Source organism: Melospiza melodia, chromosome 8 (assembly GCF_035770615.1).
Source record: "Melospiza melodia melodia isolate bMelMel2 chromosome 8, bMelMel2.pri, whole genome shotgun sequence".
Taxonomy (NCBI): domain Eukaryota; kingdom Metazoa; phylum Chordata; class Aves; order Passeriformes; family Passerellidae; genus Melospiza; species Melospiza melodia.
The window spans coordinates 6,576,353-6,592,500 of record NC_086201.1 but is presented as its reverse complement, the minus strand read 5'-3'; the positions used below and the strand labels follow the sequence as shown (position 1 = coordinate 6,592,500).

The 16,148-nt window shown below is 40.1% G+C and overlaps 2 protein-coding genes across 4 annotated transcripts in view; one reads left to right on the top strand and one right to left on the bottom strand.

The window, feature by feature from the left end:
* CCNT2 (cyclin T2) overlaps nucleotides 1-2,665 on the top strand; it is a 25,938-nt gene extending 23,273 nt beyond the window's left edge. For all 3 annotated transcript variants that reach the window (XR_010028531.1, XM_063161609.1, XM_063161613.1), the window contains one exon: nucleotides 2,353-2,665. Coding sequence is in view for 1 of the 3 variants with exons in the window: in XM_063161613.1 (XP_063017683.1) it covers nucleotides 2,353-2,375 (23 nt within the window). In the remaining 2 variants the exon portion in view is untranslated. The remainder of the gene's footprint in view (nucleotides 1-2,352) is intronic.
* MAP3K19 (mitogen-activated protein kinase kinase kinase 19) lies at nucleotides 2,657-15,525 on the bottom strand. The gene is made up of 9 exons (XM_063161607.1): nucleotides 15,322-15,525; nucleotides 14,379-14,449; nucleotides 13,793-13,877; nucleotides 12,771-13,012; nucleotides 12,133-12,176; nucleotides 7,607-10,048; nucleotides 6,310-6,459; nucleotides 5,397-6,094; nucleotides 2,657-4,114 (listed from the first exon to the last, which is right to left on the bottom strand). Exons 2-9 carry the CDS (start codon nucleotides 14,416-14,418, stop codon nucleotides 4,048-4,050), a joined length of 3,768 nt encoding a protein of 1,255 aa, XP_063017677.1. The 5' UTR covers nucleotides 14,419-14,449; nucleotides 15,322-15,525; the 3' UTR covers nucleotides 2,657-4,047.
* Between the last annotated feature and the right edge of the window lie 623 nt (nucleotides 15,526-16,148).

Below are 16,148 nucleotides of genomic sequence, written 5' to 3'. Positions count from 1 at the left end.
CAGATTTTTTGTTAAAAATTTGAGTACATGAATTATGTAATTTGTAAAATGATGCTGTAGTGGAGACCTTGCTACAACACTATTAAAAATCTTCCCTCTTTGTGCAATGAGGTTTGTAGAATAGTGAGATTCTTTGGTATGTGAATCTTCCTGATGGTGGGAATGCTGGGGTGATGTATCTCACTGTGAGCTGGTACTTGGCTATTTGCATAACATGGCAGTTCTGTATATTCTTTTGGCTAACTGTAAATATAAATGTTTCATAATAGCTTAGTTGAATTTTTGAGGTACAGCTGTTTGTGTGAGAATAGAAAAGTTTATTTCTAAGAACTTGTAAAAAAAAAAAAAGTATTTTCAATAAAATTCCCTACCTCACCTCTACTGTGCAGAAATGATCCCATTTTCCTATGTTTAACTTTTCCAACTTCATTAGTAAACACTAAGATCCCCTTTCAGTTATTGGCAAAGCATTGCTAGTTGCCATCAAATTACTCAAATAATGGAAAGCTGGAAAGTCTGAAGTCTGATTTGTTTCCTTTATTTCCATTACATTGATCAGCTATTTGGTACCTGAAAATCAAATTCCAGACATTTTGTACTACCTTAAACTGCTCCTTCTCTGTGCCCTGGGGGCAGAGCCTGTGCATGGTAGTAAGAGTGGAGGGGTTTTCAGTCTTATTTCTCTTTTTAGCAGTGAGGGGATGGGTGACAGTGCTACACCATGCATTCTTTCTTAGACCTTACAGGGGAGGGTTCCCAATCCTGGTTTTGCAGGGAAAGTGGACTTTGTTTGCTTTCTTTAATTTGATGTAAATGCACATAATCAGTTATGTCTTGAGCCTTGGAAGTCATGTCAGACTGAACTACCTAGTTAATTCCTCCTTTCTCTGAAAGGCTTAACTCCTTACACCTTAAAGAGATAATTGTGCCAGGAGTCTTCTCTCCCATTGCTACTGGGAGTGACTTTCTCTGGCTTCTGAAGTGGATCTGACAAATCCAAACTAAATCGATAAGCCTGAAACTCGGTGCGTGGGTTTGACTCTCCTGTACTCTTGCACTTGTGACAGCAACATTGGTGTTGCCATATTCAGGCATTGTGTTTTTTGAGAAACCTCTAAATTTCCTTAGCTGTCCCGTGGTGCAGGTCCCTGCGGGAAGGGAGCAATAGGAGGGGGAAGGCACTGGAGTGTGTCCCGGGGCCCTGCCTTGGGAGAACTCCGGTTCTTTGCTGTGTGCAAGAGCCAGAGCTTTGATAGCAGTGCTGTAGAAATTGCATGGGTTCCTGCGGAGCTTTGTGGAACAGCACTAAATTTGAACCCAGATAATCTCAAGAGACTCTTGTGTTTTTGGGGACCAGGCTCTGCTTCCTTGTAAGGAGAGGCACATGTGTGCATTTTTAGATGCAAATCTTTCCATCCCACTGCCGGTGGTAGTTCCAGAGCAGTGTAACAGCTGGGCCGGCCTGCCCGCGGCCCCGCCCTTGTGAGGCGAGAGCCAGGGCTCCCGTTCCGGGGAGAGAAACCCCGGCTGCCCCTGCCCTCATCCGGGACAGGGCTGTGCCTTCAGCTGCTGGGAGTTAGCTCCAAATGCTGGGGAAAGCCGCAGGCACAGCCTGGCAGGCTGCAGGCACTGGTTTCAGAAAGGAAGGTGTAGCCTTTAAACCAGCAACGCTTGCCCTGCTCTACTATAAATAATGAAGCAAAGTGTGACCCTGCTCACTGAGTAGCTCAGTCTTATATAAAACAACCAGTTTTCAGGATTTCACACCCTTTCCCCTTGTTACATTGGATACCTGGAATTAGGCACCTGGATTTTGGTATGGAAATCTCTGATCTCCTCAAGTAAGAAATATGCAAAATTAGACTTTTTCTGTTTCCAGGCTGCTCCACCAGACCAGCTCAGCCAAGCGACCCAAGGCTCCCCAGATTAACACAGGGCTTGGTTTGGCTGTGCTGGGCCCTGAGCTCTGCTGCAAGCACAGCTCTGATTAAACTGAAATACCTTTGTTGCAAGTGCTGGCCTTAAACTGACACCTCATTCTTGAAGTCTGGTTAAGCAAAAGCATTTTGATTAAAACCTCAGGTTCAAGTTTTACAAACCTCTAATGATTATTTTCAGTGTAATTAACTGGATTAAACATGATAAATTGCAAATAACTGGTAACCTTAATATTAGAGAACTCTAACAAGAGATGTTAGTTTTGCTTGTAAGCTGTGCATAAGAAGGGGGGTTTGTAATGCTGACCTTTTTTTGATTAGTTATATATTCTAGAGCATTCCCATTCTTTCCTTGCTTATGACTCTCATCTCAGTTTCATTTCATGCTAAATAAACCCTCATATTTACTTTGCAGCTTTGTTGAAGACTCTACCTTAATCTGAGAAGAATTAGTACACATGATGGAATTATGTACATCCCACTGGAGCTCACATGCCCAGGCTCCTGCCTTTATTCTGCAAGGTACTTTAACCTGAAGATACTTTAACATGATGTTGCCATGGATGTCTGGCATGAGCACCAATCAATATTCCTCAAAAATGGACTGTTAACTGCTTGAACTTTGAAGATTACTGTGATGTTAGGATTTCTCTTATACTGGCATAACGTTCTGTCATTGTTATGTGACATTATACCTACAGAACTATTAATAAAGAATTTTGCTAGAAGTACTGATTTCTCTTTGCTTTTATAAAGTCAGGAGACTGACCACTGGGATAAAATAAAGTTTGAAAGCTATTTAAGTAACTAAGATGCATTTAGCAGTCTGAGGAAAGTTGCTTTTATGATGTTCACATTACATCAGAGCTGACACTGAGGTCAGTGTCCTGGATTCTTGAGAGCTCAGCTCTGAACAGTTGCAGGGCTGAGTTTTACTGCCTCTCTTCCTGGAGCCTGGCTGCTCACAAAGGCTAAAGATTTACTCCATTTTGGTAGGAAGAAGCCTTATCAACAAAAGGACATTCTAAATACTAACACCTGCTTTTTTTGCTTTATTAATAATTAACAATCCTTTTTAGGTTTTATTAAATTCTGTGCAGTTAGTAGTAGCTAGTTCTACTAAGTGTAAAGACCACTGGAGTGCAGAGGGGCTCTGTTCTGTCAGCCAGTCACAGACAGTGCCCACTGCAGTGGGCAGAGAAACACTTCAGGTTTTCAGAGAGTAAAGGAAGACACAGCCAGACTCTAGCAGTGACAGGACAAGGGACAACAGGACAACTTGACCTATAAGACAGTCTTCAAACACAGAATCACTTTTACCATGAGGAGATTAAAAACTGGGGCATGTTGCCTGGGGTGGCTGTGGAGTCTCCACCCACAGTCAGACCCAAAGTCAATGGGACAAGGGCTGAGCAACCTGCTGCAGCCAGCCCTGCTCTGAGCACAGGGGCTGGACCACAACATCTCCAGAGCCCCTTCCAACCTCAGCCTTCTGGGACCTGAAAGTGCCATAAAATGCACTATTTATTTAAAACAGGCAGTCCCATGGCTTAGATCATTATCTCTTGCAATTAGCACCACAGTATCCTGTGGAGATACAGGGCCTCAGGAACACAGGACTGATCTATGTACCTAAAAAACTTATTCTCCAGCTAAAAATTGAAGTGCCCATCCAGTAAAACAAAAGGGTGACCTGACTGAATAAAAGCCTCAGTACATCTTATGCCAGTAGATGACCTGAGGTTCCTGTGGGATCCTCACACTCATTACTCATCTCCAAGTTGCAGAGCTCTCTGCCCATAGCTTGTTCCATAGGATTTTACAGACATTCCAGCTTACCTGGCCTGTTGCATGCCAGTGATGGTGACTTTATTTTCCTTTTAAGTCTCTCCAAATACAACACAACGTGGCCTTGTGTTCACAGTGAAGGAAGGCACTGCAGAACAGGTACTCTTTAATCACTGCTGCCTAATAACAGACTCCTTGGACACAACTGCTCTCCAGTATTTCTGCTGTCATGTTAAAATCCAGTTCCTTCTGGTCTTTTTTCCACAAGTGAAAATCTTTTCCATGGAAAATACATGCTCATTTGGCAAGAGTTTGGAAAAAATCACTGTCCTCCTTTCACAAAGGGATGGTCCAGCAACTGCAGAGCAGAAGGCCGTTCGTGTTGATCTCTGCATTGAAGGTTCCACAAATCAGTATATAAAATTAATATCTATGCCTGTGATGTAAAACCTAATTCAAAAACCTGTAAAAACCTAATTGCAAAATTAGCCTTTATCATTATTATTATTATTAATCCGTTCACTACTCGTTTTTTAGGTTGTTTTTTTTTTTTGTAAAGGTGATAGAAAGGAAGGGAGGCTTGAAGGGAAAAGACTGTTGGAATTTATGAAAGATAAAATGGAAATATTTTATTGTTAAAGAAATCATTACTTATTCCCCTGAATTCCTTTCAAATCTTTGAATAATTCTGATTTGGCTATTTCAGGTGCATGAACAATGTATCTAAGAAAGGTGATAATTATCTGTTTGAGCCTCTGTCAATCAGGTTCTTCTGTCATCTTCAATCAATGTTATGCATTTTAAGAAGCCCATGGCTTTGTTAAAAACAAAACAAACACCACAAAAATAATTCTTATAATGTGTGAATGCTAGTGGTTTGGGGTTTTACAGAGAGAACTTTGTGTTTTAATAAGTATTATGTTTCAAATAAGTAGGTGTTTCCTGGACTGGCAGTGATAATAGATTTTTCCACTGCAGAAGACAAGAATTAAGTCCATTTAGACTTAATTTAGACTTAGACTTCAAGCCAAAAGGGCTTGAATACTTTTTGATGCAGAAAACATCTGGGTTGATTGTCAATGATTCCATCCAAGTAGAGCTAGAGCTTGGCCAGAACCTGAACTCTAATTGGTGGGTATCACTTAACACATTTTAAAACAAGACTCTTAAATGAATTCTCTCTTAATTCCATTCCACTTCCATTTAGAATGCTGTCCTTAAAACACTTGTCTGACATAGACCAAACTCAAGCAATACTGGAACAGCAAAACACAGCAAAGAAATTTATCAAAGGTTCTGTCCAAAATTGAACGGTGCCATGTTTATGCATGAAAATTACGGGGAAAGTCAATGATGAGTATAAGGCCTGCAAAAAGAGAATCTGTGAGGGCTTCCTTATACCATTATAAAGAGTAAAGCTGTTTTATATATGATATAGATATAGATATAGATATAGATATAGATATAGATATAGATATAGATATAGATATAGATATAGATATAGATATAGATATAGATATAGATATAGATATAGATAAAAGGCTTTCCGGAAAAGCTGAATAGCCTATGCATTTACAATAAAACCATATGTACCACAACCTAAGCTCCCATGAGCCATCTCCAGAACACAAACCCCCTGCATGCTCCCTTCCATTCTGCAGTTCTCCCTACCTGGTTAGGCAGGCGTGCACAAACTCGGCGGCCGCGCTGGAGAAGCGCTCGGGCAGGGCCGGCATCAGCCCGCGGTGGGCCCCGATGTAGAACATGGCCGCCACCCTGTCCATGGAGGCCAGAGGGGGTTTGCCTGTCGCCATCTCGAACACGGTGCAGCCCACGCTCCAGATGTCAGATTTCCTGCCGTAGCCAGAGTCACTGATGACCTCTGGAGCCATCCAGTAGGGAGTGCCGTGCACGGAGCGCAGCAGCTCGCCGCGCGTGCCGCCCAGGCTGGCCCAGGCCAGGCGCCTGGCACAGCCAAAGTCAATCAGCTTGATCACCCCCGTGGGCATGAGCATCACGTTGTTGCCTTTGATGTCTCTGTGCACCACGCAGTTGTCGTGTAAATATGCAACCCCTTGTAGAATTTGCTTGGTGTATTTACACAGGACAACTTCTGGCAAGGGCCCGAAGCGATTCAGAATACTGGAGATGGAGCCACCGGGAACAAACTCCATGAATATGCTTAAAATGTTGTCTTCCAGGCAAGTTCCTAAATAAGTTACAATATTTACATGCTTCAATGTCTTCAAAAGGTCAACTTCCTCATGGAACTTCTGATACTCCTTTTCTGTAGTGAGTTGATCTGATGTGTCCAAAACCACCTGTTTTACAGCTATTAACTGTCCCTGGCTTGTCAGACCACAGTACACCTGCAGTGAAACCAGCACTTATCAAAACAGGACACAAGACAACAATTGTGTATTTACTTATTTTACATAAAAGCTTTGTGCTTTTCATGTTTCATATCTCACTGTGTAACCCAAAATATTTAACCCATTTCTTGACTAAGACAACAGCCATTTTTAAGACAAGGTGTAGCTCAATGATGACCAACACATCTCAGCATATTCAGACATTAACTTACCGTGCCATAGGCTCCCCTTCCAAGGACTTCTCCTCTTGTCCACATGACAGGATCTTTGGCAGCTAAACTGCTTCTTGGTAATTTAGTAGATTCATCAAAGTTTAGAAGGCCCTTTTCTTCATTTGAAGCCAAAAAGGCTTTACTGTAACTCTGCTTGAAAGATGATGGTCAGTGTGGGGAGAAAGCAGAGAGGAAAAGACAGGCTTCATTTGATCCCCCCTTTTTCATAAGGAATAATTTTTCCTGGCATGACTTTATTTATAGATTTTTATGCATATAAATTGCTCAGCTCATTGATAGAATTGCTATATAGGTAAAACTGTATAAATATTTTCAAGTATACATCACAACAGTGTATAACCAGAAGGTTACAGCATTACATCTTCCATTGCCACCAAGACAGAAGAGCACTTAAAAGAGCAGGATACACTCTCTTTTTTGGTTTCACAGACTGCTAAGCTGAATATGGCTATCATCATGCTCTAAGTAACACATGCAACACAAGTCTGTGAAAATAACAGGCCATGACTTCCCAGGGAGAAGAGACTGCTTCAGAAAGATGGCAATAATTATCCCATCTAGCCATGGTTCTCCCTGGGGGAAGTGAGAACAGAGCTATAATTGGCACCTGTGGCTGCAGAAGCACAGGGGAGTGTATCAATATGTAGTGAAAGACATTTCCTTATAAATTTGTCATTTATATGGACAAAGAGCTAACAGGACCAAGGAGAAGCAGTACTGGTAGAGAAACACCTTAGTAGGTGAAGGCATGCAGCTGACTTGGGGGCCAAAATCTGAGCCTTCTGAGCTTGAGGTTTTGATTAAGCATTAATTAAACTCGATAAGCCTGTCTGATAAACCAATACTTATGGCTCATATCTACAAAAGTATCTGGTTGCACTCAGAGACCCAAGGTAATTGCCCTTCTGGATATGCAAGACTATTTGTAGAGTCTTTTCATGTTCGTGTCCAGATCTCCAGCTCTTGCCTTGCCCAAAACCTTTTTATACAAGCTCTTCAAACAATCTATTCCCTTTATTCACTGCAATTTGTCAATTTATATAAGCTTTGGCAGCTATTCCTGTCATGCCCTACTACCTTCTGGCTTGTGTCCTGACATGCAGCCTCTAACACAGATATAGTCAACAGAGCACTGGAACAATCAGTGGGCAGCTGGCCCAAGGAAAAAAGACTTGATAAATCTCTTTAATAAGCACACATTTCCCATTTTTCATCCAAAGTTGTGTGAAGCATCACTCAAATTATTTAGCAAGTTACAAGAAGAAATTACTTTTACCTTCTCTAGGGCACTATTTATTATTGCTCCAGCTCCATTCATCATATTCTCCTCTTCTTCTCTCTGTGTGGTTTGTACTTTAGAACATGTATTTTTTGTTCTTGAAGAGTTGGTGTCTTTTTCTTCAAGCATTAGCAACTCTTTGGCCAGACAACAAAGCAACTCATCAGTCACATCCTCAGCATCTGACCAGGAAGAAATGTTTTGACTTGTCTGGGGACTGGGGCTTTTGGCATTTTCTGTCCAAATCACTGAAGCCTGAGTCAATTCATTTGCCAAACCACTGTTTTGAGGTGTGTTTGCACAACTGTGATCTAATATTTTTGTAGGGGACTGACATTCCAGTCTATCTGAAAAGGACAACTCACTTTTATTGACAGACTGGTGTGATTCCCAGCCTTTGCCACCATCCCTGTCCCCCCTGCACTGGGGCACACAGATGTCCTGCTCTGCTGTCACCAGACTGTCACTTGGAACAACACATTCTCTGCAGCCTTGATCACTGAGCTGAAGGAGATCCTGGCTGCAGGCAGCAGCTCTCTCATGGCTGGATTCATCCTGGCTGTCTAACAACTGCTCCAAAGAAACTTCTTTAATAGTTGAGAGGTTTGAATTTGTAAACATTTCATTTTGCTTACTTGACTGTGAAAGCTCTTCTAAAAATGTGAGCTGATTATCCATGTCTCCATGGAACAATGTTGCGCTACTCAAGCTGTGTGTTAGAAAACCCAAGTCAGATGCTGCTGCATTATCTTGCTCTGTGTTGCTGTCACTCAGCTTGGTCCTTCTGTCCTTTGTGACCAGACCTTTCTGCTTTTGTTTAGCACCAGGTGTGATCTTCTTTGGCTTGGAATGTGTTTTCTTTTGAGTGTTTCTGACTCTGCTGCTTTCTCCCCCTTTACTGCAGGTAGATCTGCAGGTGCATCTTGCTGGTGGAACAGAAAAACCACCTCTGTAACACCTGCCCTCGTGCTGGTCGAGGTCTCTCACGCGGGAATACACAGGAGTTCCAAACATTTCATAAATACCTGGGCCTTGGTCCTCTGAATTTATTATCTTGAACATGTCAGTGTATTTCAGATCTACAAAATCTGAAGCAGAGGGTGCACGTGGCAGACAAAGTGGAGTAACATGTTTCTTACAGACAGCTGAATTTTTGCAACTGCAGGAGCAACTTTGCTTTTTAATTTTCTGAGCGCTCTGACAAACATGGCCTTTATGTCCTTGAGTGGTTTTTTTCTGATACTTCATGGAAGCCTCAGATTTCACTTTTGTCAGTTCCAGACATGGGGAAATCTGACTCTTAGCATTTGATTTTGTGGTAACCTCTTCAGAAGCAATTAAGTCTTCAGATACTTTTATCTTATTATTAATTTTAGATTTTGATGAATATTTATTTCTATTCATCTTTAGTTTCTTTTTGTCATTTTCTTTGTGAGCAAGAACATTGAGGCTCTGAGGAACTTGAGGAGGCAGGGTACAGACACCAGCCTTTTTTGTGGCAGGTGTTTCAGCAATGTGTGGCTCCCTGGCTGGCTCTTGTTCAGAGAGCGTAACATGAGCAACAGCTACAAGCTCACTCTGGTCCTCTGAAGTTGCTTCTGACATGGCTTGATTTTCTATTTCAGATTCAGAGAGACAGACTTGATTTTCTGACTGTTTTCCAGAGGGATCTTGAGCTTCTACTCTCAAGGGAATTAGTGCAACTACAGAATTATGTTCCAAGGCTTGGTAGGCCTCTATCACTTCATTTTTACAGGAAGAATCTAAATCCTGATTGAAAAGCACAAGGTTGGCACTCTCAGCACCTTCCTGTGGTTTATAATCCAGCATCATCTCTGTAGCATTTTCTTCTTCCAGACCAGTTCTACAGCAATTCCCTGCTCTGTTTTGCTTCTTGCCAGCTCTGGAGGCATTGCTGTTGCTGGACACTGTAAATGCTGCCTGGGCTGTAAACATGCCACAGCTCACCAGAGCACTGCCTGAGCTCAAGTGGGGATGACTCTGACCCCAGAACCTGGCTTGGCTCACAGGATTGATGTTCTCACAAACCACTGAGCACGGGAATCTCACCTGGTTCTTCTTCCCAGTGTGGATTCCTACATCAGCTTCCCTCCACTTTAAATGGCTTTGGATTTCTTCCTTCTTGTTGTTGAGGTACTTGTCACAGTTATTAATGCTGAAGTAGTACAGGTCCTTCACTGGAGTGAACTGATCAGAAATTGTGGCCAAGATCAATTCTGATGACTTTTCACTGTGCCTGTTTAATAAGTTGTCTAACTGATACTGATTAAATTTAGTAACTGGTTTTATAGGCTGAGGAATAGAGTTCATAATATTTAAAATATTTTTGATGTTCCTGCTTTCATTGACAATATCATCCTTTAGAGGAGCAAGATGAATTGTTCTTACAGTCTGACATGTCACTGGTGGCAAATGAAACTGTAATTTCCATAAAAAAACATTAATAGTGTGCTACACCACAGATCCAGGTAAAAACTAATCTCTAAGAGACAAGTAGACTTAGGAAAAAAAGTAGAAAATTATTATTCTTTTATATATTCCTATATTAAAGCTATTATGAAGTAGAATATCAGACTCCTGAGAAAATACATGATTTTTTGCATATTACTTGCATTAATTTTCTCAGATCCAGAACTATTTCTAAGTATTTCTTAGTTCAGAAAGTGGGATCTTTTGCTTTAAGGCACAAGTCATTCTGCACGATTTAGAAACAGTGTTTGGTCCACATTTACAAATCTTCTTGTCAGTCATTAACTCTGTCTTGTGGCACTTCATGTTTGCTACAGGAATTCAAGGGCTGGGCAGTGGCTTCATGTGCCAGAGCTCCTCTCTCACTGAGCACTCCCCCTGAATGAGAGCACCACTCTAATGCTGAGATTTAAAATCTTTTTATGTAACCCTCCAACATGTGCTGACACCATTAATTATATTCTCAATGGAACCAGAGCTCATGTAAGCAATTTTTTAAAAGGAAAACTAGCCCATTATAACAGAATGCTATTGCATCCCTGGAGAAAACAATTCTAACAAATTATTTATAGACTTTAAGGTACATTATATTAAATCTAAACACATAGATCCATGTTAAATGGCCACAGATTTAGCTCACAGTTTTAGGTACACTGGAAGACAGCACAGTCTGCACTCAGTTTGCAGTGAAGTGAAATGGATAAAACCAAGGGCAGCTGACACAGAAGTCTGTTGGGTCAGGGATGTGTTTTACTATTCCTCCCTGCTCCCCATCACATTTGTTGAAAGGTACCACATACATTTGAAGGAGTACAGATCAGAGGAACTCAGTATTTTGTTTGGACTATTCAGATGAACAGTGAGAATGATTTTCTGAAAATAGCATTTCTGTTCTTTACTTTATAGGAAATGAATATTTTTATGCAAATGACTGCAATAGAAATAATCACCCAGTCATCTGCTCTGAGTGCTCATTTGCATGTCTATATTCAACATCAGTTTGCAATCTGCAGGAAATTTTTGTTTGCATTCCAAGAGCAAACTGAGGTTTGAACATGCCAGGAAAAGCAAAGTGTTGGTTTGAAATTGACAGTCCTGAAGGCTTTGTCCAGCCTGCATGGCATTAATATGAGTGCTCAGTTTATCCCAAAGGATACACCTCTAGAAAGCCCAATACATGAAATAAAGCTGCATTAAATCACACCAAGGACAGCTAAACTATTTTTCTTAAATATTTCTCTCCACTTGAAATGTTTTCTTTTTTTTTCCTCCATAACCATTTTTATAATCCTGTGTCAGAACTCTTGGTCCAACTTCTATATTCTCTTCACTTTTTTCCTGTCATCAGTTGTATTCTGTGATGGTTTCACTGAAGTTCACATCTGATTCAATGAGTTGAGTCTTTTCTACAAAAGGCTATTAATTAATATACACGAAGGTCAAATTCTTTTTTTTTTCTAAATACAGTATATTTAAAATGGTGTGGAGTATTGATATGTAAAATTATGAGCCTGTTTCTAGGTAAAAAAAAATTGTTTAATCCTATTTACATTTTTCAGAAAATCTCATGTAAAGTATGTTTAATTCTAAAAGACTATTTTTTATTGGCTAACACAGTAAATTTCATCAATCATCTAATATCAAGATTATTTTAGAATTCAACTTCAATTTTAAATTACCATTTCAAAGAAGTGTTGGGGGTTTTGGCAAAACTAGACATCTAATTTAACAATTAAGATGCACATTTTAATTAATTTACATATTTCTAAAGGTTTTGTATCTTTTTGAACTTTCAACCTTTTATCTCCAGAAGTCCCTGATGTAACATCTTACTGCTAATTGTTGATATACACCTCAAGATTTGCTGACACACATGTATAAAATAAATTTTAAAATATTTTGCATTCTTAAAAAAAACTACAACACCTGAGACTAAGCAAACTACCTACACTACTTCAGTATTTGTATTTTTAAGATTTTGAAAGGATATAATATTTTTGCCAGTGATCATTTTATACATAACATTCTCTTACCTCAGATTTCTTGTTCCTGGTTTTTAGCATTGTAACAGTTAACCCTTAAAAATCAAAACAAATGAAATATTAATTTGATGTTCTTAAACAGACTACAATTCACATTTATAAATTAATTTCAAATTGTAGTGTTCAGGGGATCAAGGATCTGTCTGTGGTTGCAGGACTGTGCTATAAATTTGCAGTGCAGAAAAAAAGTTGTAGCTTGAAATTTAATTAGGATACTGAACTTCACACTTCCATTTGCCACAGAAAACAATAAAATACTATAATGTTAAAATATTTTGACACTAATAAATTTTTATTTAGAAGAAATGCTTCTCAATTGTAGATGTTCATTAACGACAATATGTAGCTAATTAATATTGCCAATATGAGGGGGAAAGATGTCATCACTCCAGACACAGAGAATTACACTCCACATTTGTGGCACAGTTTCACAACAGAGTAGCAGGAATGGTGAAGTTTGTCACTGCTTCTCTTTATCTCCTTCATTCTGAAAACACACACAAACTTATAATTAAAGAAGAGGGTTAACATGGCTGAAGTCTCCCTGAAGACAGCAAAAGACATAAAGGCAAGATGATAACAAATATATAACTATATATAAAATTTGTGACTTGTAAAATTGAACTTACTTTGTTGCATTTGTGCTTTTATTATCTGGAAAGTATCTAAATCCATAAATGCTGTTGAAGTGTTAGATTCTGGGCATGAGGTCTGTAGCAGAAAGCTGAAGTCAAAGCCACATCCCCTGTCCTCTTTCTTTGAGGAGAAAGATAAAGAAGTGTGTTGTCTCCTGGGTAATGCTGTCTGATTTTTACTTGGAAAACATTCCACTTGTTGGTCTGGCCATGCTCTGGAAGTTGGTGCAGTTTGGCTAAAAGGCAAAACAAAAATAACCAAAATACAGAGCAAAATTAATGGAAGGAGCCAGTTCAAACAATCATATGGCTGGTGAATAATGTGACCAAGAGGTTTGTAAGATCCCAGAATGCCAAAGTGTTTTTTCTTTATTTATCTGTGAGGTTGTGCCTCTCCCTGGAAATAGCAGACTGCAATGCAGAGGTTGACTACAAGAGAGATTGAGTGACAAACAATGTCAACCAAGCAACAAGAGAAACCTAAAAACATTCAGTTCACCTTCCCCTTCTAGACAAGAATTGATTGCTTCCAGTGTGGAGTTTTTATGAATCATCAGGAGAGTGTGTCAGAGAATTCTGAAGACCAGATGTGCCTTTGTTAATAACAAAATATGCTATGGCCTGCCTGAAAAAACAGAGGCTGTGCAGACAAGCCTCAGTTTTGTGCCATCTGTTTTCTGAAGAATGAAGAATGTGGAAAAAGATAAATACTGTGACTGAAAAGAGGTATAAAAGTGCAGTCTGAGTTGTTCTTAAAGCTGTGTACAAGATTATTGTCTGGATTTAATAAGTCAAATAACCCCATACCATATTTCTTTACTGTACCAAATAATTTGTTCACCTAATGCAATATCCTGCCTCCAGTGGCCAATAATTGATATTGGGAAGAGACAAACACTACACAACATACAGAGCTGTAAATAATGTCCAGGAAATAGTTTTCTTTTTCAGGCCACGAACCCTCTTTGTTCCCATTTGTGCACACCCAGGGGCAATTAAATACTGATGCTTCTTACCTGCTTTCTCCTAGAGCTTTGTCTGACTGATGCATTTCTTCCATTATATTGTCTGCCTTCTGAAAAGCAACAACACTCCCACAACCTGCAGTAATACATCAATGTTTGCATAAAAGCAGATTAATTCCAGTGACACATGGCAAGTGCAGTTACTTTGGGGCATTAAAGTGTTATTATAAAGAAGTATCAGGAAAAGAAACAAGAGCAAGTTACATTTCACTAATTTTTGTAATTTATTGATATGTTAATGTATAATTCTGAATTATTTTTATTTCTTTGGTAAGTTTATTAATTCAATGGGCTACAAAAGCAAAGGATATCTTTAAAAAGCCAGTTACAGCTCCTATCTCAGGAGAATAGAAATAGAAGACAAATATTGACAGAAATTTTATAGAAGTAGAGCACTTCAAAATGTGAAAAACAAACCAAATCTTAGGCCTTTACAAAGGTAGAAACGTACTCTGATTTTGTATTTTTTATGGTTGCTAAGTTTTGACAAATAGCCAAATTGCAAATTGTTACTGTACTTTTCCAGCTTCAGATCTACATTTTACACTTTCAACACATAAGCTTTGGGTTAGACTACCTTTTTTGCTTCTCCTCTTATTTTGTTTGTTGTCAGACATACTCTCCTTAAATGTATTAATGCCCAGAAACCTGAAAAGAAAATTGTTAAATGATTTCCAATTCATATATACAAAGTGCTACGTTATATTTCATTATTTGAGACAAAAGTAAGACAAAAGCATTTAAAAGTACTTGAAATGAATCAAAGCACTGTTATTTAGCAGTGAATTTAGCACAGAACCAAAGAGCTCAGAAAGTTTTTAGAGGTAAACCCACAACATATGCTATGTTGAAGCTGACTTGAAAAGGCTTTACTCTTAATTAGAAGATTGTAATGTTCTTTTCCTATGGCTAATCAGCAGTAGCTTGGGAAAGGAACTGGCTGTCACCCTCCTGGTCAGCACAGCTGTGTGTGGGTAACACTGACCCTGACACAGTCACCACTGCTCTTGGTGCTTCACAATTCTAAAAACACCAACCCTCTTTTCCAAGATTAAATTCCAACTCTAACAACACCATAAGATGACAGTGGCCTAAACAACACAGAACAAACCCAAAGTGCAGACTGGTAAAGAAGAAACATGAAAGGGTTAAGTAAAAAGATCTGGAGTTTTGAAATTCTAGAAGGCTAATCCTTAAAAGAAAATTAATCCCCGTTAATAGTTTTGATGGATTTGGGAGTCTTCCTGAAAAACATAGTGAACTTCAGTTTTTCAAGTGGCAAGAATACAAATCAAAGACAGTGAAATTAGCTATGGAGGTAGCTAAGAAGCCAGCAATCTTGATGCCTCATGCTGAAGGCCAGATAATCCCTGACAACGTTCATCCCATTATGTTCACCTGTTAAGAGTCAGATAGTGAACTTCCTAAAAACTTCCCATATTTTTTTCGATACACAAAAAACTCCTTCAAAATGATAACTGAGAATGTTCTGTAAAAAGGCAGAATCTTACAAATCTTACCTGGTTCTTCAGCAGCGAAAAGTGAAAGAGGCACAGCAACTCAAAGGGAAATTCGAGAGCATTTTCAGCTCGCAGCTACCTTCCTTCGCTGGCCAGCGAGGAATGGGACAGCAATGGCACAGAGTTTGGTTTTATTTTGGGCTGTTTCCCTGAGTGCGGAGCAGGCAGGAGCCATTCCCGAGGCTGGCACTGCGGCTGCTGAGTTTACACCGTGTCGCCCCGGTAACCCCTCAGCCCGGGGGAACGCGGCGGGCAGGATTCAATTCAAAGAGCAGCGGTGACCTATGGAAACAAACACAGCCCAGCTGAACCGCAGCGCTTCAGGCTCCCATCACAAGTGCTCTCAGCACACAAACCAAACCCTATTTCTATCTTATGTTTACCTCCGTTTATGCTTTTAGTACCTGGTGTGTTTCCACGTCATTTTTACTTCGCACTCAGTCCGCTCAGGAGGATTTGTAATTTCCTTTCTAGCCGTAGATTTTAAGGGTATTTCCTCCTTTTTTTAAAGTAACAGATTGTGCTAAGTGGCAAGACGGGATAAAAGAGGTATAGTGGGCTCAAGCTGAGTTAAAAGGGTGTTTAAGGGAGCTGCTTTGCTGGATGCCAGAAGGATTTCGCCGCTCCCCGGGTGACACACACGACGGGGAAGGCTTTGGATGAGGCGGGGACAGGGACACCAGTCCTGGGGGACACCTCAGCCCCCGGAGGGCTGACAAGGGTTGAGGGACATCTGAGGGAGCCCTTCTGGACTCTCGCTGACGGAGAATCTGTGGGAGCAGCCCCCGCTTCAGCTTCACGCTGGTGTGAAGCGACTGCGCCCGCGA

Bases quoted from the DNA above. Each gene is read 5' to 3' on its own strand.
- MAP3K19 (XM_063161607.1), bottom strand. From the start codon at position 14,418: ATGTCTGACAACAAACAAAATAAGAGGAGAAGCAAAAAAG. The intron at 12,177-12,770 runs GTAAGTTCAATT...TTGATTTTTAAG, and splicing joins AAAAGCACAAATGCAACAAA to GGTTAACTGTTACAATGCTA. The intron at 6,095-6,309 runs GTAAGTTAATGT...GTTTCACTGCAG, and splicing joins GAAGGGGAGCCTATGGCACG to GTGTACTGTGGTCTGACAAG.